Source organism: Phacochoerus africanus, chromosome 5 (genome assembly GCF_016906955.1).
Source record: "Phacochoerus africanus isolate WHEZ1 chromosome 5, ROS_Pafr_v1, whole genome shotgun sequence".
In the NCBI taxonomy this organism is placed as follows: Eukaryota; Metazoa; Chordata; class Mammalia; order Artiodactyla; family Suidae; genus Phacochoerus; species Phacochoerus africanus.
Window position 1 is genome coordinate 44,428,926 of NC_062548.1, and position 25,144 is coordinate 44,454,069.

Sequence of the window (25,144 nt, forward strand, 5' to 3'; positions counted from 1 at the left end):
GGCCCCACCATCTCAGCTGTGGACAACTAGTCCCCTTGGCAACGTGTCCAGCTGTCACAACGAGGGGTAGGCAGGGGCTGCTGTCCCCAGGTGGGTAGAAGCCAGAGATACCATCAAGTACCCTGAAGGCACGAGACAACCCCACAGCCAAGATTCTGCCAAGCCCAGATGCCCCCAGGGACCTGGCTGAGCACCCTCACTGGGACAGTGCCCGCCACCCCCCCCCCCAGCCCTAAGCCCCACAGGGCAGCTCCTGTAGTTCGGGGATGTTCTAGAGGGGAGGGGGGGGAAGGAGGATGGCTCCCAGCTCCTTACCTCCTGTCTCCCCTCTCTAAGCTGAGCGCCCTGATACGCGGCAGGCCAGTGTGGGGACGCACGCTCTCGCCTGCACTGACTGAGGGCTCTGTCTAGGGCACCTGGGCTTGGGTCGACTCAAAACTCACTTGACAAGACATGGCTACCTGCAGCAAGCAGCAACAGACCTGTGCTTTGTCTACAAAATCCTTCAGAGTATACAGCTATAAATAACGCAACACCAGAATGAAAGTGCAAAGGAAATATAGGCTCATAGCCACATCCAGTTCAGCGACGGTCTGCGGGAGACAGGCTCTGGAGGCCAACAGCCTCCCACGTGCCAGCCCTGAGATGGGTAGGGAGGAGTGGGGTGGGTAGGTAGGGGTAGGCAGGGGTGGGGTGTGGTGGGTAGGTAGGGGTGGGCAGGGGTGGGGTGGGTAGGTAGGTGGGGTAGGCAGGGGTGGGGTGGGGTAGGGAGGCAGGGTAGGGGTGGGCAGACTTCCTACCGCTGCGCAGGAAGTATGGGGCCTCCAAACGCAGATGCCTCCACACAGCCAAAGCCAGAATGCTGCCTCTGCCCTCGTGTTCCCAGATGTGGTCCCTGTCCTTCTCTGTACCCTGGAGCCAGCAGGAAACCCCGGGGGGAGGCAGGAGAGAAGTGGAGTGTGCTCCTCCTGGCCACCCGCACACTGCACTCACCCCCCTCAGATGCTGGTCCTCCCACCTGCCGTCCCAGGCTGAGGGGCTCATAATCCCACTCCAAGAATCCAGCTTCCTTGGGCCCTGCTGCCTCTAAGGGGACGCCTGGGTGAGCCTTCTCTTGTAAGGGCTTGTGGCCACGCTGGCATCCTGCCAGGACCCTGAGAGGACCAAGAACACTGAGGGGATTCATGGGAGGAAAAAAAAACAAACCAAGAGCCAAAACCAAATGAAACTATCCAACTCAAGCAACGAATCAAAGGAATGCCAATGAACACATGACAGCTCATCAAATCAGCAAAGATTAAAAAGAAGGAACACACACAGCATGGCAAGGGTCTGAGGAGCAAAAGCTCACCCTGCTGCTGGTGGCAAGGGGAGAGGGTGTGGCTTTGGGGGAGCAAATTTCCCACTGGCACCGAAAGCCACAGAGAACTAGAGACCCACTCTCTGACCCAGCCATTCCGTTTCCGGCCCTTGACCCTCAGGACAGACCTAGTACCAACCGCAGGACAACACGGATCCCTTAGGAGCCAGGTCTGCACTGGGTACCCTACCTGTTTGGTGTTTCTGTTCCTCAGAAAAATTGTGCATTGTTTCTGCGATTTTTTTTTTTTTCTTTTTTGCCACATCCATGACATGTGAAAGTTCCAGGGCCAGGGATCAAACCCATGCTGTAGCTGCAAATTTCACCAGAGCTGCGGCAGCACCAGATCCTAAAGCTGCTGCACCACCCAGGAACTTCCAAAACATCTGTGATATCTGATGACACAGATGTTTGCTGCTACTTTCACAACTGAGGGAAACGCTCAATTTTACTGAAAGGTTAGTGAAAACAAGTAATTTTCTCCTCTTCATCTTCACAAATGTAACATCGGGGTGCAGAGGAAATCCCTGCTGGCTCAGGGGGTTGACGATCCAGCACAGTCACTGCTGTGGTTCAGGTCCCCTCCCTGACCCTAGAACTCCACACGCCACCAGTGTGGCCAAAAGAAAGAAAGAAATGACAGAGGAACGGGAAGGAAGGAAGGGAAGGAGTGAGGGAAGGAAAGAAGGAAGGAAGAGGAGTTCCCGTCGTGGCACAGTGGTTAACGAATCCGACTAGGAACCATGAGGTTGCAGGTTCAATCCCTGGCCTCAATCAACGGGTTAAGGATCCGGCGTTGCCGTGAGCTGTGGTGTAGGTCGAAGACGCGGCTCGGATCCCGCGTTGCTGTGGCTCTGGCGTAGGCCGGTGGCTACAGCTCCAATTCGACCCCTAGCCTGGGAACCTCCATATGCCACGGGAGCAGCTCAAGAAAAGGCAGAAAGACAAAAAAAAAAAAAAAAAGGAGTGTGCAGAAAAAAGAAAAAAGGAGTCTGCACCATGACCAAGTGGGATTTACCTCAGGAATGAGAGGTAGTTTGGTGCATAAAACCAGTCAGTATCTTACACACATTGTTAGAATAAAGGACAAAAAAAAAAATGACCATCTCAATAGACGCAGAAAGAGCATCTAACAAAAATTCAACACTCTTTCATGATAAATTACAAAGCAAACTAGTGACAAAGGGGAACTTCCTCAACCTGATGAAGACACCTACGAAAATGCCAGAGCTACGATCACCCTCAGGACCAAAGGCTGAAAGCTTGCCCCCAAGGTCAGGAATGAGACAGGGACGCCCGCTCCCGTCACTTCCATTCAACACTGTACAGGAGGTTCTGGCCATGGTCATCAGGCAAAGAAATGAAATAAAAGGCATCCAACGTGAAAAAGTAAAATTATCTCTAATCATTGATGGCATGATTCTACATGTAAAAAGTCCCAAGGACTCCACTAAAAAACTATTACAACTGGAGTTCCCACTGTGGCACAGTGGGTTAAAGGGCCCTGTGGTGCCACAGCCGTGGGTCGCATTCAATCCCTGGCCCCGGAACTTCCATGTGCCACAGGAGCGACCATAAAGGCTGCAAGACCTAAGATCAGTGGACCAAAAAGAAACACGCAAACAGCATTTCCATATAGTCACAATGAATAATCTGAAAATTAAACAATTACATTTACAATAACCTCAAAAATGAAACACTTAGGAATTAATTTCACAAAAGAAGTGCAAAGTTTTTTTTTGTATGTGTGTGTGTGCAAAGCTTATACGCTGAGAACTACAAAAGAATTTTGAAAGAAATGGCAAAAGATCTCACAAACAGAAAGGCAATCCGCACTGAAGGATCGGAAGACTTCGCAATGTTAAGACGGCAAAACTCCCCCAACGGACTGGGACAATCAGCATAGTCGCCATCCAAATCCCAGCTGGCTTTCGCCCAGCAGGATTTTTCCAAGGTTCATAAACGCTGCAGCCTGTACGGGAACCTCAGTCCTTATTAAGGCTAAATGATCTCCACCGTACAGACAGACCACGTTCTGTTGGTCCATTCATCAGCTCAAGGAGGCTTGAGTTGCTTCCACTTCTAGGCTATTACAAATAAAGCTGCTATGAACACTGGTGTGCAACTTTTTAAGTAAGCATTTGTTCTCAATTCTCTTAGATATATATCTAGAAGCTGAATTGAGGTAACTAAGGTGAATAAGGTAACTAAGCTCAAACTCTGGAGGAACTGCCAGACTTTCCAAAGTGACTGTATCATTAGACATTCCTACCTGGAGAATATGAGGGCTTCAATTTTTCCACACTCTTGATAATACTTGTCACTGTTTTTGTGTGCATGTGTGCGTCTTTTTAGGGCCACATGTGCGGCATATGGAGGTTCTCAGGCTAGGGGTTGAATCAGAGCCATGGTCGATGGCCTACACCACAGCCACAGCAACGCAGGATCTGAGTCGCGTCTGCAACCTACACCACAGCTCACAGCAACGCCAGGTCCTTAACCCACTGAGCGAGGCCAGGGATCGAACCTGCGTTCTCATGGATGCTCGTTGGATTCCTTTCTGCTGAGCCACCACAGCAACTCTGCCATCTGTCTTTTTGATCATTGCCAGTCCAGAGGGTTTGGAGTGGTATCTCACTGTGGCTTTGATCTGCATTTCTGTAATAATGTTGAGCACATGTTTATGAGCCATTTGTTTATCTTCTTTGAAGAAATGTCTATTCAGGGAGTTCCCAGTGTGGCTCAGTAGAAATGAACCCGACTAGTAGGGTTCAATCCTTGTCCTTGCTCAGTGGGTTAAGGATCCGGCGTTGCTGTGAGCTGTGGTTGTAGGTCTCAGACAAGGCTTGGATATGGTGTTGCTGTGGCTGTGGCTGTGGTGTAGGCCGGCAGCTGCAGCTCTGATTCAACCCCTAGCCTGGGAACTTCCATATGCTGCAGGTGTGGCCAAAAAAAAAAAAAAAAAAATCTATTCAGATCTTTTGCCTGTTTAAAAAAAATTTGTTTCGTTACGAGTTTTCTAGATATTCTTGGATATGAGTCCATGAAACATATGATTTGAAAATCTTTTCCTATTCAACCCCATGAGCTGTTTTTTCACGTTCCTCATGGTATCCTGGCACAAGAGTTTTAAAACTTGTTTGGCTGATGGTGCTTTCGGGATGTACCGAAGAAACCACTGCCTAAGCCGAGGTTATGAAGATGCACTCCTAAGCTTTCTTCCAAGAGTGTCATGGTTTCAGCTCCTACATTCAGACCTTTGATCTACCCAAGTTAACTTGTGGGTACGGTGTGAGGTGGGGTAATAATATTTTTGATAAATTGGTCATCATTGGCAAATGATTGTGAACCAATTCATGCTTTTCCAAAGCTGCAAACAAAGTGGAAAGAAGCAAGCCTTGACCCTGTTTTTCCTCCACAAGAAGAATTCCCGCTCGAGGCTGAAAGAACGGGACTGTGCTCGCTCTGCCTTCCCTAGTGAACTGACGGCTGCACAGGGCTGCTGCCACCGCAGAGGGAGAGAAGGCTGGAGGCTGGACCCTCCTAAGGAAGAGCACACCACACACACCAGCCCGTGGGGCCCGAGGACTGTCGCTAAACATGACCAAACAGGCACATCCAACTCTCGGTTCTCAAGACATTCAGAGGGGAGAGGGCCATGTTACAGGACTCCTCAGAGATGCAATCGGAAAATGCTGGGAGACTCTAAGACAAATGACCTGGTTTCTTCAACGGACTGCAAGGGAAAAAATAAAGATGCAGAAGAAACTATAGATTAGAAGAAATTTAAAAGACAAATTAGCTAAGCTCAATCTGAGAACTTTCTTTGAACCCTTATTCAAGGAAACAACCACCAAAAAACTATGACGTGAAATTATGATTGGAAATTTAACAGTGACTGAAATTTTTTTTCCTCTCTTTTTAAGGGCTGCATCCTTGGCATATGGAAGTTCCCAGGCTAGGGGTCGAATTGGAGCTACAGCTGCCAGCCTACAAAACAGCCACAGCACCACCAGATCCGAGCCGCACCTGCAACCTACACCACAGCTCATGGCAACGCTGGATCCTTAATCCACTGACCGAGGCCAGGAATTGAACCTGCCTCCTCACGGTTACTGACTGACTGAATACTTTGAGATTAAGCAATTAGTGTTAATTTTTTAATGTACAAGAATGGCATGGTGGAGTTCCCATTGTGGCTCAGTGGAAACGAACCTGACTAGGATCCATGAGGAGAAGGATGTGATCAATGGCCCTGCTCAGTGAGTTAAGGATCCGGCATTGCTGTGGCCGTGGTGTGGGTCGCAGACGTGGCTCAGATCCCAAGTTGTCGTGGCTGTGGTGTAGGCCGGCAGCTACAGCTCCGATTTGACCCCCAGCCTGGGAACCTCCATATGCCGAGGGTACAGCCTTAAAAAGCAAAAAAGAATGGCATGATCATATGGTCGTGTTTTGTTTTTTTTTTTTTTTAAAGCAGCTTTACAATTTCTTTCTGTCTTTTGTCTTTTTAGGGCTGCACTCTCGGCCTATGGAGGTTCCCAGGCCAGGGGTCTAATCCGAGCTACAACTGCTGGCCTACTCCGCTGCTGGCCTACACCACAGCCACAGAAATGCCAGATCCGAGCCGCATCTGCAGCCTACACCACAGCTCATGGCAACGCCGGATCCTTAACCCACTGAGCAAGGCCAGGGATCAAACCCACAACCTCATGGTTGCTAGTCAGATTCATTTCCACTGTGCCATGACGGGAACTCCATAAAGTAGCTTTATAATTTCTTGATAAATACTGAAATATTTACAGGGGAAACAAATCAATGATGGTGGGAATCAGGTCACAAGTGTGGTTTGCATTTTTACAATACCAGGTCCTCTGCGTTTTGCTTTTGGTTTTGTTGTTTTGCTTTTTAGGGTCGCACCGACAGCAATGAAAGTCCCCAGGCTAGGGGTCCGGTCAGAGCTACAGCTGTTGGCCTATACCACAGCCACAGCAACGCTGGATCCTTAAACCACTGAGCAGGGCCAGGGATCACACCCGCATCCCCATGGATCCTAGTCGGGTTCATTAACCACTGAGCCATGAAGGGAGCTCCTATTCTGCATTTTAAAAGCAACAACACTCCACGCATCACAGCTATGACTAAATAACCACCAACATGGAAGAGACTGTTTCCTGGTGGTTGAGAGCTGTGCTTGGAGTGTAACACTGGGGGGCAGGGGATCCTGCACGTGTAGATGGTGGCACAGCAGAGGCTGAGAGAGGGTCTCCAGTTCATAGCACACCAGGGTGGGGGGGTCAACGCCAGTCTGAGGGTCTGGACAATGGCCATCTCCAGTGGGGCATTGCATGGGTGCGGCTGGAGGCACGGTGCTTCCGCCTCTGCAGCCGCCCTGCTCGGCTGCCTCTCCAGCAGCCCCTCCCACCTGCCGACCCTCCCTCCTACATGTCACACAGAAAGGCCTGCCCAGCTCAAGACAGGTTTCCAGACACGAACCACAAGGCTGAACCTCTGGGGCACCCTGAGTTCCCCAAGCTTCTCGCAAAGAGGACAGAGGCCAGGGACACAGCCCCAGATAAGGGGCTTAGTTTGTATGGTGAAGCTGCCCTCAGCAGCTGTCTGTGTGGAAGCCCTGTGCAAGATGAGTGGTCATGAGTCCTCTATGCTGGAAGGTCCCTCCATGGCTGCCCTGCTAGCACCCACCTGGCCCTCCGCCCAACAAGGGGCAGTGAGGGGAATGCAGGGCTTACCCCCTTCCAGGAGCCACCCACCGGGACAGGGGTCCGAGAAGACAACCTGCTTCTCACTAGGAGGCAAAACATGCTCGAAGCACAGCCAAGGAACCTGGGCCTTTCCTTCTGGAAGCTCTGAGGTATTCTGAGGAAACCATCTCTGCACAAAAGTTTAAAAAGCAGGAATAAACTCTAAGATTCTAAACCACTTCAAACGAAATGAGAACAAGTCACCAAAATTATTCACTCACATAATTATACATGTTTCCCCCTTATCCTCTACGGAAAAAAAAGCCAACTCATCGGCATAGAGAAGTCATTCTCCCTGGTTTACTATGTTAAAGCTTCCGGAAAGATTTTTAAAAGCTCATTTAAATTCTTCTCTCTCTCTCTTTTTTTCAATGGCTACAGGGCAACAGGACTAGCCTGGGGCAAATATCAGATCTGCAGGAAATCCATGTGAAGAAAAAAGGACCAAGCAGATGCTGAGTGAGGTAGGCGACTCCCACGACTGACGGGCCTGGCAGACGCTGGGGTGTCTCCGCAGGAGGTCACACGAGATGCCCAGCAGCCTGACGGGAACTTTCAGGGACACAGAGGTTCACCTCCGTCTCGGGCCACCTCAGATACGCCACAGCGCACACACCAATGCACGGCTAGACCACGGCCATGGCCTACTGGCCAATACACTGTTGCAACCCAACAGGAGCGAATCCAGCAAGCAGGTCAAGGTCTGTGCATCCCCCACGTGCCAAGGGACCCTCCCACAGCTTGGGAGTTGCGCCTCCAGGCAAGAGCCCCGCACGGGTGGGAAGGGTCACAAAAGCAGGCACGCGGGACCAGGCTCATGAAGAAATAAGAGCGCTTTCCTTGATCACAAGTTCTGCTTCAGCCCCTCAAGGGCAGGTGTTTCAAGATTCTCAAAAGAAGGGAGTTCTTATGGCTCAGCAGGTAAGAACCTGACTAGTATCCAAGAGGATGACTAGGATCCAGAGAGGACGCAGGTTCGATCCCTGGCCTCGCTCAGTGGGTTAAGGATCTGGCGCTGCCATGACCATGGTGTAGGGTGGCAGCTACAGCTCTGATTTGACCCCGAGCCTGGGAACCTCCATATGCCACAGGTGTGGACCCAAAAAGAAAAAGAAAAAAAAGATTTTCAGAGAAGGTCCCAAATCTAAGATACCATGACTCAATGAGTTTGTGTGCAGAGATTAAAACACTAACTGACAGAACCTGGACAAGAACCCTCCGCCTGAAAACACAGGGCTGGAAAGGCCTGGAAAAGAAAGATCAGGCACCCTGCAGAAGGGAAGCCAGCGGGCACCTTCCAGCAGCACAGGACAATCTCTGCCCACCGTGGCTACAAGCAAAGCCCAGGTGCTGCCCAGCAGCTGCCCAACACGCTGTCGTTAAACAGGCCCCAGTTCAAGCCCAGGGCGGAGAAGGCCAGGCCGCCCGCGCTGGAGGCTCTCCCTGACGCTGCCCTGTGCTCACCATGCCCCTTTTCCACACCAGGTAGCCAGCAGCCTCCCGGGTCAGGGGAGCGCCAACAATCACCTGTGTCCCTGCACCCGAGGTTCGTTTTCAAGGTCACTTGTTCACTCACACAGTGGCCTTCAGATTCCCCCAAACCTCACCACTTAAGAATTTTCAGGGGTTAAACTGCCATTCTTTCTACTCCCAGACTTGAGGATTTCCATCCAACAGACACCTGAAGGGCAACGAGATGCCCGAGGCTAAGACACCCAGGGCTCTCTTCTGACGCAAGTCAGCAACTCCTCCTCAGGAAATGGAGCTGGCGCAGTTCCTAAGCCATCTAGGAAACACCCCAGAGGAACAGAGGATGGGGGTCTGCCATTATAAACATGCCCGTGACCAGCAGGTAAAAACCAGCCCCGTCATTCTGAAACCCAACAGAAACTCACTAAGATCGGCATGCCTGGGCCACCACAGTGAGTCTCTGTACATCACTGGCCGCTGCGCACAGGAGACAGGCCGACACCGGGCACTGGGACACAGGGCCAATGGTGTACAGCCCCGCCCCGCCTGGTAAAACCCTGAGGCCAACAGGAAGGGAGAGCTGGGAGCCGACCCCCCTGCAGGACACCCCTGCATGGGACCCCAGGAACAACTGTGGCCCCCCCACATCTTCCAGGAAGATGATAAGGGAGGCTGAGCCCCGGCAGGCAGCCGAGGGCCCACGACAACATGCAGACAGCGCCTGGCAACCTAGCCCCAGCCTGGCCAAGAGGCCCAAACCCAGGAAGCCTAGGAAGCCCCCTCCCCTGCAGCAAGCAGACCAGGAACACACCCGCCACCCTGCTGCCCGGCTGCCCGGGCCCTCAACAAGAGCTGCTGAAAGGCGGGGCCTCCCCTGTGAAAACGCCAGCATCCCTTTTACAAGAACAAAGGTAGGAGAAACAGCTGTCACTAGTGAGCAGCACGATGCAACCCAACAGTTCCTGGGAGGCTGTTTCTGAGCTTGAGCACCGACAGCCGCAAGCTGCTGAAATGAAGTGCTCACGCACCTTGCTTACTCTCTGGGGACAAGACTTTGGCTGTTCCAAAATCTGTGATCTGGATGTGCATGTCTTCATTTAGCAAGATGTTTTCTGGTTTCAGGTCCCTGGGAAAGGAGATGGGTTACATTTGAGACGATACATTTAAAACAGTAACATTATCACAGACTCTAAATGTGGCCGAAAACAAGACGACCGGATTAATACCTATGATCTTAAGCCTAAAGTTAACACTGAACAAAAATCAATCGCATATGACGAGGACATTGAAATTACATCACATCATAACTGCATCTATCCTTTTAATGAGCTTTTAATTGAAGTATAATCTATCATTTTTAACCTATAAAGAGACTTTAAACCTTTTGTGGTAATCATTTCACAAGAGGAGTGTCCGTCGTGGCTCAGTGGTTAACGAACCCAACTAGTACCCATGAGGACGTAGGTTCGATCCCTGGCCCAGCTCAGTGGGTTATGGATCCAGCATTGCCGTGAGCTAGGGTGCAGGTCGCGGACTCAGCTCAGATCCTGAGTTACTGTGGCTGTGGTGTGGGCTGGCAGCTACAGCTCTGATTCGACCCCTAGACCGGGAACCTTCATAGGCTTAAAGTGTGACCCTGAAGAGACAAGAAAAAAGACAAAAAAAAAATCATTTCAAATAAATGTACATCGAACCATCATGCTTGAGTTCCCGTTGTGGCGCAGCGGGAAATGAATCTGACTAGTATCCATAAGGACGTGGGTTCAATCCTTGGCCTTGCTCAGCGGGTTAAGGATTTGGCGTTGCCGTGAGCTGTGGTATAGGTCGCAGACGTGGCTCGGATCCCGCATTGCTGGGGCTGTGGTGTAGGCTGGCAGCTGTAGCTCTGATTCGACCTCTAGCCTGGAAGCTTCCATGAGCCGCAGGTGCGGCCCTAAAAAAGAAAAAAAGAAAAATCATGGAAAATGAGACCTGAAATAAGTACATGTAGAACCTACAAGTACACAGTCAAGACGGAGAAGAGAATCATGAGATTGGCAACAACATCTGACCAACGTCCTCTGCCGTTTACAGGTCCACGCGCCTCCGTCAGGGTGATGGGGTCTCCGTCTGCTTAGTTTCCACAACAAGACATCCCGCCCTCCACGAGAGCGACCGGAGCTGGCGCCTGGCCTGGGGACAGAGCCTGCAGCCCGGCTGGTACCTGTGGATGATGCCCTTGCCATGCAAGTACTCCAGGGCAGACACCATCTCCGCCGTGTAAAATCGGGTGCAGGTCTCATCAAACGAACCGATTTTGCGAATGTATTTAAGCAGTTCTCCATTTTTGGCATAACTAAGGCCAAAATCTAAATACTGTAGTTAAGGGAAAGAGCAAAAGTCATTCTTTTCAACGAACCCTAACAGCCCAGGAGCAATCTTTTTAATTAATGAAAAGGGAATGTACATGGAGCCCCAGTTAACTGCCCTGCCGTGGGCAGCCCGAGGCTACGGGGTCTGCTGGGACTCCTGGCCCGGCTCCAGGACAGGGCCTGACCGTAGCCTTCTCACCAAGAATACAAAAGCACACGCCTCCCAGGCCAACTGCCCCTCTGGACCCTGCCATCCCCAGAAGACACCTGTGGGCTCCGTGGAAGGGAAGCCACTAAATGATGGTTACGGCCTGCGGCCCAAATACTTTTGTCATTAACAGCCCCCAAAGCTGCACCGACAGACTCCACCTGCTGCGCCGACAATCAATTCACATACAGGTTTCTCAGAGTTCCCGCTGTGGCTCAGCGGGATAAGAACTCAACTAGTATCCATGAGGATGCAGGTTTGATTCCCAGCCTCGCTCAGCGTGTTAAGGATCCAGTGCTGCCGTGATCTGCAGGGCAGGTTGCAGAGGCAGCTCAGATGCTACATTTCTGTGGCTGTGGCATAAGCTGGTGGCTGCAGCTCTGATTCAACCCCTAGCCTGAGAACTTCCATATGCCATCTGTGTAGCCCTAAAAAGACCAAAAGGGGGGGGGGTGTTCTCAAATGAACGCTCCTTTCCGAGCACAAAGCGACAAGTTTAGTAAGAGAAATACCATCTGATTAACTTCTGGATTCAATCTATTTATGGGACCCCACTGGGGAGAGATTGTGGAAGCCAGCCAGCTTTCCCCCAGACTCCACTGCAGTGTGGCCGGTTTTACTCTATTCTCCCTTTTCCAAAGAGGACTATCCGCTCGAACAACAAATGGATCCCACACAACTGTTTCCTCCTGGACGTTCTGAACATCTGCGCCTCTTAACGGAAGTCTACCGCTGCTTCCCAAGGACAGGGGGCCCAAGTCCTCACCCACCCTAAGGCAGCGGCTCCCGGGGGGGAGGGCCGACCCGTGCTCAGTGTCCCACCCGGCTTCTGTTTGCCAAGACACCCCATCTCCGGCCAAGAAAGGAGCCTGCAGCTGCAGCGCCGTGAAGACCAGGAAACCTGCCTCCGATCCGGCCCCACCCGTGGCCACCCAAGCCCCCCCAACCAGATCAACAAATTTCACAGGAACCTGAAGCAAAACACCAACCTTGCTTGTAGGGCTGGCAGGGGGTCCCTGCCAGGGCCCCTTCCCTCTCCGCCCTGCTCTGACCCCTCCTCAGGGAAGGCTGCTGTCCGTGGCCTCCTCGCCAGTGGCCCGCAGACTCTGGCCCACCCAACCCCAGGCTGGAGCCCCGCCTGGACCTGAACCTGGACCTGGACCAGGCGCGGAGCCTCACCACTTAGGAGGGCAGTCTCTCAGAAACCCGCAACCCCCGTGAGGCTCGGCCACAGCCGTGGCCACAGGGCCTCTTCCGGCTCCACAGGTTTTGCCCCTTATCTGACCACCCCCCCCCGAGTTCCTGCTTCCTGTGTGAGTGACACTTCTAGTTCCCTGCTGGGCTGTGGAGCTAAATGACCCAGAGGTTTTAAAAACGACAGATGCTAAGGATCTTGGCGTCAAGGCGGTGTTCTCTCTGACCACATGCATTCCTCCTCCCCTAGAAACACTCCTGCAGACCCGCCTGGTCCATTTCACAGTCTGGAACCCATCCCTCCAGGGCAGCGAGAGGAGCTGCTCTCCGGCGGGGCAGGTGAATTCCCCTGGCCTGCGGCGGAGCCTGAGAGCCTGATGCGTCCAACACCCGCACTCTGAGCGCTGAAGAGGAACCCAGCCCAGAGAGATTAGGCAACTGACTCAAGGTCACAAAGCCAAGGAGGGACAGGACTGGCGCCCGGCCTCCTGCAGTCTAGTACACTGCTCCTGTCCCCACCCTGCGAGAGAGGACACACGAGGGTGAGCGGGTGGGAGGTGGAGGAGGAACACAGAGTGGCTGAGCAGGAGCCGCCGAAACCCTCAGCTTCATTGCTGCGGAGGGCGAGGTGACCCGGCCGGCTGGCTCCGGTCAGCCTGGCACCGCACCTGAGCAGGGGCAGGGGCTTGCGCCAGAGCTTCTCTGAGCTCAGCGCCTCTCCTGCAAGCAGGGACTGAGGCCGGTCAAGCTGAAGCTGCCGAGAGAAAAGAGGCTGCCAGTGCCCAGAAGGCCCCTCCCAGACCTGCGTGCCTGTTGTCAGGGTGTGCAGGGGGTCGCCAGGCTCTGCCTCCCCCGTCCTGCTGTGGGTTATCCCCCAGTCGCTCCCGGGCTCCGAGGTGGGTGAGTACGGCTAAAGGGAGGGTGGTGTGCACCCCGGGGCTTTGCTCTCAGCACGGTTTCCTTTATCTTTCTGCACAATGCACGGCACTACGGCTTTCCAGGGGGGCAGAAGCCCTGGGTCTCACTTCTGTCAGAGCTGAGTGAGCCCTGCAACCTTCGCAGGCTTTCCAATTTGTCTTAAGAGATCAAAAGCAACAGATACCATTGGGGAAAGACCTAGAATGCTCTCCACCTGCGTTATTCGGGCCAAACCCATCAGCAACTAGACAGCAGGCTCACTCGTCCAGCCTCTGAGTGCCTGATGCTACCGCACAGGACGCTGGGAGAAGAGGAAGGCAACTATGCCACCTGCCGGAGCCTCCCCACGCACAAGACCCTCAGGCCCTGCAGGAAGACCAGGCCCCGCACTCCAGGAAACCAGGCAGAGACAGCCCACAGGCTCAGAGAGCAGCAGCCACATAGGTCCCAGGGAGCAGGAGGATGAGACATGGAGGTGGCCTCGGAGGTGAGATACAGATGTCCTGAGGAGGTCCCGATGGCTGCTCGGTGAGCAGTGACAGCAGACAGGGCTCAGTGGAGAGGCGCATGTTCCGGAACACCCCAAGCACACGAGGAACACAGCTCCCCGCCCCACAGGCCCCTGGCTACTAGACCACTTTACCGCCTCCCTCTCAGGGCAAACGCTGGGAAACACCCTCTGCGGCGCCTCCTCTGCGCACCCGCAAACTGCCGTGTTGACGGCTCCTTGCATGGGAGCCAATCCATGGGCCGGGACCGCTCAGTGTTCTCTGGCCAGGCTGCCAGCACTGGAAACCCTCGGGTCCGTGGCCCCTGGGTCTCCGCCCCTCCGCCCCGGGGAACCCCTCCCTGTGCAGCACCCCCCCGCCCCCCCCCCAGCCCCTGATCCCTGATCCCTTGCCGACTTGACTGCTCTCTCCTCTGCAGGCCCCACCCAGCAGCCCGCCCTTTGGAGGGCAGTAAGGACAAGTAAGGCGTCAATTACAGGACCGCTGTGCACTCAGGCTCTGAGCCGCTTGGCCTCTGTGCTCCCAGCTCACCCACGAGAGCCTTCCCCACGGCAGCCCGAGGGCAACAAACGGCTGTCCTGCTCGAGACCCTCTTGTGCTTCCCGCCACACTTAGAAGAAAATCTTAAATTTTTGCTGGGACACCAGGGCCCAAGAAGCTGGCCCCTGCCCAGCCCCCTCGCCCACCCCCGTGTAAGCTCACCCACCCCGCTGGGGCCAGGTCTCTGGCTGACGACCCCCGAGTTAAACAGCGGCTCCGACACGCCCACCTCCCAGCCCCTACCTGGCCCTACCACTCTGGCTCCCTCAGGGCCTGTTATACAGGCCCCAACCAGCTCCTAAATCCAGCTCCTCCAGGGAAACGCGGGGCTGGTAAGGCAGAACCTTCCCTTCGTCACCAGCACCTTCCCATCACCCAGCACTCAAAAAGCACTGCCAGGAAACAGAAGAACTGCCTTCAGCGGGCAGAAGAGCCGGTGTTAAAAGGCGAGAAGAACGGAGTGTCGTTTTAACCCAGGAGGACTGTGTATGGAGCGAAGGGAAGGGGTGACGATCAGGCCCCACCCGCAGGGGACTAGAGAAGCCACGCTTTGCAGGGTGGAATGAGAGGAAGGGGCCCTGCAGAACTAAGGGCAGGAGGAAAAGAAGAGATGCAGAGGCCGAGGGCCAGATGCTCTGGGCCCCATTCAGCAGCTCGAGCCCCATCGTCAAGCAGGAGCACTTGCTGGGCCTGCAGGCGGACTCTCCAGGCCAACGCAGGCTGAGGGTCTCGAGCTGGGAGAGCAACTGCAGCACAGGGGCTGGGGAGACGCAGCCGGGCTGGCTGCACGCAGAACGGCCCAGAGACAAGGGGTACATACAGCTACGGCCCGCACCGACTGCCACAGCACCCCTGGGTCTCCTGGAACCCTGAACTGAAAAGAGAAAGACGACGGTGCTCCAGGGATCAAAGGAGAAGCCAGGGAGCCCGAGATGTCTCCGAGTAAAGCAGAGGCTCCTCAGGGTGTGATGTGCCTGCTGGAGAAGCAGTCTGCTCAGCCCTGCAGAGCCAGACAGCCACGAGGAGGGTGGAGGGAGGCCGGAGCACAGGCAGAGGCCTGCCTGCTGTGGGCCACTCCCTGGACTTCTCACCTGGCAGCCGAGCCAGTAGAATGTCCCTTCCAGTCAAACCCCACACCCCTGGGCCAAAGAGGTGCCGCCTCCCAGGAGCCCCAGAGGCCCAGTTCATTCTTGCTCTCTCCTTCCCTGGTCTGCATTTAACACCTGACAGACACCACGGGGACGCTGGTTAAAGGAATGAGGGGATGCCTGTAACTAATCAGCAACGGCAGTGTTAGAATAGAAATCTCTCAAATACAATGCTTTCCAACCAGAAGACCTCAAAAATGACGACGAGGCCTCCTGAAGAAAGCGCCACTCCAGGGATGGATGTCAATAGTCCCAGAGGTTCCCCAACAAAGTGTGTGAATTCTTTCGTATTCAGAGTATGCTCCCCTTCTCCCTCCCAGGGAAGGGGCTACTTGAGAAAAGAGAAGTGGAGGCACAGTTCCCAAACACTAAAGGGTCCCTGGCGTGATATCAGAAGGCTCTGACTGCTCAAAGGATACAAAGCTTTTCGTCGTCCTGAAATGTGAAGTAAAGTTTAACAAAGAAGGGGTGATCCAGGCGTGACATCACGTCTCTTTCTCGGGTGACATACGGGACTTTGTTCTCTTTGATAATGTGACGTTTCTCTAGAATTTTAACTTAAAAGAGAAGCAGGTTACTACAAATGGAAATGGTTAATAAAAATACTGAAGACACAATTCAGAAAAGTAACAGAGGCAAATTAAAGTTTTTCACAAAACACACCCACCAGCTTTGGGACCTCCAAGGCCCACAGGGTCCTGTCCCCTGAAATCAGCACAGAACCTTCAGGGACGGGGCAGCCAGGTGGCTGCATACCCGCAGGTGCACGCTTCCTGCCTCCTAGACACGGCAGCATCCTAGCTCCCCTGAGGTAGTACTTACTAGCATACTCCCTTGAGGTTGCCAGTTCTCGGGCCAGAACAACCTGGTTTGGGAAGAAAAGGGGAAAGAGAAGAAAAAAAACACCCAGTGTAACCAGGGCATCGCGTCTGACAAGCCAGCCTGCAACCAACCTCAGAGGCTATCCCGCCCCCGCCTTGAAACTACATTTAAGTATTTTTGTTTGTTTTGTTTTGTCTTTTTGCCTTTTCTAGGCCTGCTCCCACAGCACATGGAGGTTCCCAGGCTGGGGGTCTAATCAGAGCTGCAGCCACTGGCCTATGCCAGAGCCACAGCAACGCGGGTTCCGAGCCGCATCTGCAGCCTACACCACAGCTCACGGCAACGCCGGAACCTTAACCCACTGAGCAAGGCCAGGGATCGAACCCACAACCTCATGGTTCCTAGTTGGATTTGTTAACCACTGAGCCACGAAGGGAACTCCACATTTAAGTACTTTTGGTCCTGTGCTGACAAATGCAGGTGAACATCAATGACCAAGTTAATAAGTTCTAACAGTTAAACACATGCATCTCTCAACTCTTTCCAGAAGATTCCTAATCAGCTGCCAATAGTTCCCCTGATGCAGTGAAGTATATATTCAGGAACATCTTAAGACTAGTGTAACCCTCACCAAACCGCAGGAAGCAGCAGCAAATAATACCTCCACATGGTGTGTACTGGGGAATTTCTTTAAAAAGTAACTTTAAGGACATGTCCCCAGTGTGAATTGCGAAAGGCCACCATGAATTTACAATAACTGTTAGCATACATTTCACTTGATGCCACTCTTGGATGCTGTCAATACTACCCCCGCCATGGAGGAAGGGCACAGGAGACGACCTCACACGGGGCCCCCAGAGGATGCAGCCACTCTCTGTGCTGTGCCCTCTCCAGAGCACCGACTCTTCAGTTCCCCTTGGGGGCAGCGCACCAACAGAGCACCACACAACACAGCAAAGACCTGTCTCCAGAGCAGCTATGGGCACAACCCGATGCCAGCTTCCAAAGGCCTGAGAGCTCAGTTTGGCAGGGAGCTGGGGTGGCCCCCACCACTGGCAGGTGGGGCAAAGGCCTCCCCTGAGACACCACGGGGGACGGCTGAGGACCAGAGAGCGGGTGAAAACCTGTGGACTCCCGGGAAGGGCTCGGGAGGCCCGGTCCAGGTTCACCCGGCCCCTAGTTGTGCGATATAATCCGTTCCAGAATTCTTCCCCAGGCTCATGAGAAAAGCCCTGTGTGAAACACCCTGCAGTTACTAAGAATGAGTTCAGACTGTGTGTACTCGAGTGGAAAGACCTCAGAGCCCTTTGTGGAAGACGGGACCTGTGTTAACCGCCCGCAGGCGCTGAGGAGGGAAGGGGAGCAGGCTGGGAAAGGCCTTGCCTTCTCTGGGTTATATATTCATGCAAGGCCAGGCTTCTCCCCAGGAGCACGCACTCATCACATAAGTGGGAAAAAGGAAGAAAAAACTGTGAGAGTACCAGTATTTAATGGAATCCTATCTGAAAGAGATATTTCTGCCACCTTTCTCTTGCGTGACTTCTGCAGGTCTCTTCACAGCCCTTCCCCAGTAAGGCAGGATGTGTCGTCCACTTCACCTGAGTCCTCATCCTCAGGGGGCCGGGCGGCAGCAGGCCAGGCTTCCCCACCTCCGGCACCAGGCTCTTCCACGTGAAGATCCTGTCCTGGGATCCAGCCTAGGAACTGCCTCTTGGCCTCCATCCCTCCCCTGGAAACCTAATTTTAAGTGGTCTCTATTTCAGGAGTCAGGCGTGCTCTTATGGTACAGCAGGTTAAGGATCTGGCATTGTCACTGCAGCAGCTTGGGCCGCTGCTGTGGCATGGGTTTGATCTCTGGACCAGGAATTTCCACATGCTGCAGACACAGCCCCCAGCCCACCCCCACCCCCCCAAAAAGGATTTCAGGAATGATAAGAAAGACCTGAGAGGAGCACATGCAATTTGAGACCAAAGGCTGCAGGATTCCCAACAGTGCCAGAAAGGAGCCTCCAGGCTCACGGTGCTTTCCCAGGCATTTCCCTGGCGCAAGGATGACACAAATTTCAGCCAAGGCTTTTCAACATCAGGAATATGTCATCCAGAACAAGAGTTCCTGCTGTGGCTCAGCAATAACAAACCTGAAAGTATCCATGAGGATGTGGGTTCGACCCCTGGCCTCACTCAGTGGGTTAAAGATCCGGCGTGGCTGTGGCTGTGGTGTAGGCCAGCAGCTGTAGCTCCAATGTGACCCCTAGTCTGGGACCCTCCAAATGCCAGAGTGCAGCCCTAAAAAGGAAAAAAAAAAAAAACTGAAAGGAGCAAAACTTAACATTCATTAAGATGATGCTGGGAACATGAGTGAGCTATAACATGGCATTTCTTATTTGTATTTTGACATATTTCCTAAATGGAAAAAAGAAAAGGAAACAAATTTCACACGAGGTTTCCTGACAAAGTCCAGGCAAGAAAGACTCATTACTCTGGAGCCCTGCCGGCGTGAGGAGCTGCAGCGCACCCTGGGCTCAGCTCAGAGACGACAGCAGCAGATCTGTCCCTTCCAAAGGCACGGACTACTAGAGTTCCCATCGTGGCTCAGCGGTTAGAGAACTCAACTAGTATCCTTGAGGATGCAGGCTCAATCCCTGGCCTCTCAGTGGGTTAAGGGTCCAGCGTTGCCATGAGCTGTGGTGTAGGCCACAGATGCAACTTGGATCCCACATTGCTGTGGCTGTGGTGCAGGCCGGCGGCTATAGCTCTGATTGGACTCCTAGCCTCGGAACCTCCACATGCCATGGGTGTGGCCCTAAAAAAGAAAGACAAAAAGAAATAAATAATGAAAGAAAGAAAGGCACAGACTATGACTGTGCCCTCCTGGGAGACGGGTGTTCAGGCCTTCCTGAGCCTGCAGCAAGCCCCTGGCCTGGCCACAGCCACATGGGGCCTCCAACTCAGCAGAGGGCGGCTTTGAACATTCATCTCCTTGCTTGAGAAGGAAAAATACCACAAGACAGGCAGAACTCTCTCAGATAACAGAGAGCTACCTGGGTGTGATTCAAGAGTGCTGATGATATCCCTGTTCATGAAACGAAGAACACAAAAATCTGGAGGCGGGCAGGTCTTGGGCTACGACTCTGGAAAATGTCTGTTTTATATGCTTTTTTAAAAATAACTGAGACACCCAGGTGGACGTTAACCTCTAATCCCCTGTGACTCAGTTTACGGGACGAAAAGGACAAAGAAACTATGAGACTTAGAGGACACTTCCCCCTCCAGGACCCTACTGGATAAGGTCTGATACCGGTAACTGAATAAGGCCAACGGGAGACCACATCTCGCTGGACCTCACGTTGGTACCCACCCCCAACTTTAAGGAAAAAAATCCCTACAGGACAATAGAGACAGGGGGCTCTTCTCCCCCCTCCCAGTAACCCTGGGAGCTATCTGCTTTCCTTTAATAAAAACTTTGCTTGCTTGCTGAAAATAAATAAATAAAAATAAAAACTGAGAAATAATAAAGATTGTTAAATGTTCCCCCCAAACTATGAAGAGATACTGACACCAATACTAACCTACAATCTCAGTAACAACAAACCTTCCCAGGGCCTGCTAAGGGGTCATGAGGACATGGAATGTAACTTGCTGATGCCTGGTTACAACAAAATTTAACTGCTTTTTTAAAAAATTAAAAATAGGGAGTTCCTGTTGTGGCACAGCAGTAACGAACCCGACTAACATCCATGAGGCTGGCAGGTTTGATTCCTGGCCTTGCTTAGTGGTTTAAGGATCTGGTGTTGCTGTGAGCTGCAGTGTAGGTCACAGACACGGCTCGGATCTGACGTTACTTTGGCTGTGGTGTAGGCCGGCAGCAGTAGCTCTGATTAGACCCCTAGCATCACCCCCTTCCACATGCCTTGGGTGTGGTCGTAAAAAGATAGATTGATAGATAGACAGACAGACAGACAGATTGACTAAATAAGGAGTTCCCACTGTGGTGCAATAAGATCAATGGCAGCTCTGCAGCACCAATACACAGGTTTGATCCCAGACCCTGGCACATTGGGTTAAAAGATCCAGGGCTGCCAAAGCTGCAACACCGGTCAAAACTGCAGCTTAGATCTGATCCCTGGCCCAGGAACTCCACATGCTGTGGGGAGGCCAAAAAAAGAAAGAAGAAAGATCAAGAAATGCCTTTTAGGAGTTCCCATCATGGCTCAGTGGTTAACGAATCCGACTAGGAACCATGAGGTTGTGGGTCTGATCCGTGGCCTCGCTCAGGGGGTTAAGGATCCGGCGTTGCCGTGAGCTGTGGTGTAGCTCGCAGGTGAGGCTCAGATCCCGGGTTGCTGTGGCTGTGGTGTGGGCTGGTGGCTACAGCTCTGATTGGACCCCGAGCCTGGGAACCTCCATATGCCTTGGGAAGTGGCCCTAGAAAAGGCAAAGAGACCAAAAAAAAGAAGAAAGAAAAAAAAAGAAAGAAATAATGCCTTTTAAAGCTTTCACCTACAAAACCACAGCGTAGATATTTTAAGCACGTGATCTGCCTGGTAACAGCCAGCCCCAAGCCACCTTCACAACGGGAGAGGAACCCTGAGGTGCCTGAGCCCCTCGTCTGGGGAAGACCACCACCGAACCGAGTCTCCCAGCTCTGCATCTGGAGAAAGGCCCGTGTTCCCAAGGAAAACCCCCTCATTCAACCAACAGCAGCAGCAGGTACTCACTGTTGAAAAAGAGCCTTCGCCAAGGATCTTCCCAAATTTAAAGTCTTCCGGCCGTTTCTTCCGAGGCTGCGGCGGCGGCTGTGCGGCATGCTGCAGCGAGCGGGTGTTGGGCCGGGCTTCAGCCGCGGTGCTGTCCATGGTGGGGCCCTGCCTGCTACCACCGCTGGGAACGCCAGGGGCCGCGCTGGACTCCGTCTGGGTCCTCACCATTGATGGGGACGGGCAGGAACACAACACCACGCTGGACTGAACCGGAGCGGCGTCATACTGGGGACACAGAGAAGGAGAGGGAGACGGCACGTGGCTCACTCGCGCTAAACTTCGTGAACAAAGCACTGGCACCGAGGACACACCGCCGATACTGGGCAGGCCGTCGCCACTCCGCCGCGCGATCGGGATGGCTGCCATCCTCTCCAAGTCCCTGCCCTGCTCAGCTCCCACCTGCCGGGTCCTGGGCACCCATGGACCCTGCCCCGCTGCACCCATCTGCCCTCGTCCCTGTCCTCCACCTCCAACACGACTCCCAGCCCGGCCACGGCCAGCTGGCCTTCCCGTCTCACGGCCTGGCCTAGACATCCTCTGGGACCAAGCCCTGTCCACAGAGAAAGCTGGTCCAAACACGGTGACCTCAGGGTCTCCCACTGCAGAACCCCTCACCCCGCTCCCTCCCCCACACCAGATACAGGCAGGACACACAGAAGGTACTCAGGGTTTGAGCCGAGTGGCTTAAGACCGATCCACAACTAGACGGAAGCTTAACCTAGCAGTCCTGGAACACAGAAGTCTAACCACATGGGAACGAGCATCCAAAATCTGTCGGCTACACACAAAAGTTAATAGTTGATAAAGAAAAAAAGTTGCTCAAAAAGGACAGTAGTGGATAACTGCTTAACAATGTGAAAAACAACTCGTTTAGAGCCAAACTGCTCACTACACACTAAGGTTATCTCCAAATCAGGTTTTTTGTTTTTTTGGTCTTTTGTCTTTTTAGGGTCACACCCACGACATATGGAGGTTCCCAGGTTAGCGGTCGAATCAGAGCTGTAGCTGTTGGCCTACGCCACGGCCACAGCAACGCCAGATCCTTGACCCAGGCCAGGGATCAAACTGGCAACCTCATGGATGCTAGTCAGGTTCATTAACAACTGAGCCACGACAAGAACTCCCAAAATCAACTTTTTTAATTACATGTTTTTTAGTTATTTAAACAAATTCAAAAATCTAACAAATTTAAAACAATTTTCAATGCAACCCCTATTAAAAGCAGCTGGCTTCCTTGCAGAAATGGACAAGCTGATCCTAAAATTCACATGGAAACTCAAGGAACCCAGAAGAGCCAAAAAAATCTCAAAAAAGAACCAAACTGAAGAACTCTCACTACTTGATTTCCAAATTTATCACAAAGCTACAGTGATCAAGACAGTGTTGGAGTTCCCATTGTGGCGCAGCGGAAACAAACCCGACTAGGAACCATGAGGTTGCGGGTTCAATCCCTGGCCTCGCTCAGTGGATTAAGGATCCGGCGTTGCCGTGAGCTGTGGGGTAGGTCGCAGACGTGGCTTAGATCTGGTGTTGCTGTGGTGTCGGCCGGCAGCAACAGCTCTGATTGGACCCCTAGCCTGGGAACCTCCATATGCCTCAGCTGCGGCCCTAAAAAGGACAAAAGACCAAAAAAAAAAAAAAAAGCACCAGAGTTCCCTGGTGGATCTGGCATTGCCACTGCTGTGGCTCTGGCTCCATCTCTGGCCCAATACTTCCACATGCCGCAGGCACAGCCGAGAAAAAACCCAGCGTGGTACTGGTATCAGGACAGACACATGGATGAATGGAGCAGAGTCCACAAATAAACACGTATGTCCATGGCCAATTTACTTTTGACAAGGGTGCCAAGGCCCTTCAATGTCAAAGAGTGGTCTTTTCAACAAATGCTAGAGTTCCCATTTCCATGGCCAATTTACTTTTGACAAGGGTGCCAAGGCCCTTCAATGTCAAAGAGTGGTCTTTTCAACAAATGCTAGAGTTCCCATTGAGGCTCAGTGCGTTAAGAACCTGACTAGTATCCATGAGGATGCAGGTTAGATCCCTGGCCTCGCTCGGTGGGTTAAGGATTCAGCGTTGCCGTGAGCTGTGGGGTAGGTCGCAGACGTGGCTTAGATCTGGTGTTGCTGTGGCTGTGGTGTTGGCTGGCAGCTCCAGCTCCGATTCAACCCCTAGCCTGGGAACTACCATAGGCTGAACTTGGGGCCCTTAAAAAAATTTTTTTTTAATTGGTGCTGGGACAACTGAATGTCTCTACATGCAGAAGAATGAAGGTGGATGCCTTTCCGGCATCAAAATTTAACTCCAATGGAGCAAAGAGCTCTACAAGTAAGGACTAAAACTATAAAACCATTAGAAGATGAGTTCCCATCATGGCGCAGCAGTTAACAAACCCGACTAGAATCCATGAGGACGTGGGTTTGATCCCTGGCCTCACTCAGTGGGTTAAGGATCCAGCGTTGCTGTGAGCTGGGATGTAGGCCGGCAGCTGCAGCTCCAATTGGACCCCTAGCCTGGGAACCTCCATATGCCGTGTGTGGCCCTAAAAAGACAAAGCAAACAAATGGGATAAAAAAAAAAAAAACCTTGGAAGAAAACATAGGAGTAAATTTTTATGATCTTGGCCAATGGTTTCTTTCTTTCTTTTTTTTTTGTCTTTTTTTTTGCCATTTCTTAGGCCGCTCCCACGGCATATGGAGGTTCCCAGGCTAGGGGTTGAATCTGAGCTGAAGCCGCTGGCCTACACCAGGGCCACAGCAACGCAGGATCCGAGCCGCGTCTGCAACCTACACCACAGCTCACAGCAACGCCGGATCCTTAACCCACTGAGCAAGACCAGGGATCGAACCCAAAACCTCATGGTTCCTAGTCGGATTCGTTAACCACTGCGCCACGACGGGAACTCCGGCCAATGGCTTCTTGACATGAAACCAAAAGCACGGGAACAACAACAACAGACCAAAGGGACTTCATCAAATTTAAACTTTCATGCTTCAAAGACAATACCAAGAAAGTGAAAGGACAACCCAAAGAAGGGGAGAGAATATCTGCCAATCATGTATCGGATAAGGCACTGGATCAAGACTACATCAAACATTCTTACAGCTCAATCTAGAAAAAACAACAACAATTAAGAAATGGGCAACAGATCTGAATAAACATTTCTCCAAAAAAGACATGCAAATGGCCAGTAAGCACATAAAAAAATGTTCAACATCAATGGTTACCATGGAAATGCACATCAAAGCTACAGGAAGGTTCTATTTCACACACGCTAGGATGGCTAAAATTAGAAATACAGATACATACTGATGGAGCCGTAGAGGAACTGGAACCCTCTGCACTGCTGGCAGGAGGAATGCCAAGCAGTGCAACCCCTTTGGAAAACATGATAGTTCCTCAAAAGGAAACAGCTTCCATGCAACACAGCAAAATTTCACTCCTAGACACATCCCCAAGAGAACTGAAAACACGTGTCCCCACAAATCTTGTAGAAGAACGTTCCCAACGGCACTGTTCACAGCAGCCAAAAGGTGGCAACAACGCAAATGACCATCAGTGGATAAATAAACAAAGCGCGGTCTCGCTGTGAAACTGAATACTCAGCCATAAAAAGGAAGTACTGACACATTTTACAAAACAGACAAACATGGAAACAAAAGCCACATAGTGTATGATTCCACCTATATGAAATGTCCAGAATGGGCAAATCCATAGAGAAAGAGGGATGAGTGGTTGTCAGAGGCTGGAGGGAGAGAGTGAGGGAGGCGACGGCTAATGGGTTGGGGTTTCTTTTTGGAATGATGAGGACACCCTGAATTGGATGGTGGGGATGCATAACCTTGTGAATACACTAAAAACCACGCAAACTCCTGAATCGCACGCTTTACTTAGATGATTTGCGTGGTATATGAATGACATCTCAGTGAGATGGTATAAAAATAGCTGTACCACATGACTCCATTAATTTATATATAAAATCTCATTCAAAAAAATAAATTAAGACTCTTTTTAACAACAACAACAAAAAATGGAGGAGTTCCCGTAGTGGCGCAGTGGTTAACGAATCCGACTAGGAACCATGAGGTTGCGGGTTCCGTCCCTGCCC

General features: G+C 52.2%; 1 protein-coding gene across 1 annotated transcript in view; it reads right to left on the reverse strand.

The window, feature by feature from the left end:
- PDPK1 (3-phosphoinositide dependent protein kinase 1) overlaps window positions 1-25,144 on the reverse strand; it is an 82,269-nt gene that overhangs the window by 26,423 nt on the left and 30,702 nt on the right. The window contains exons 2-6 of the mRNA XM_047780817.1: window positions 20,998-21,264; window positions 16,280-16,322; window positions 15,877-16,014; window positions 10,793-10,937; window positions 9,618-9,715 (exon numbers count right to left, since the gene is read on the reverse strand). Of these exons, the coding sequence (XP_047636773.1) occupies window positions 9,618-9,715; window positions 10,793-10,937; window positions 15,877-16,014; window positions 16,280-16,322; window positions 20,998-21,264 (691 nt within the window). The remainder of the gene's footprint in view (window positions 1-9,617; window positions 9,716-10,792; window positions 10,938-15,876; window positions 16,015-16,279; window positions 16,323-20,997; window positions 21,265-25,144) is intronic.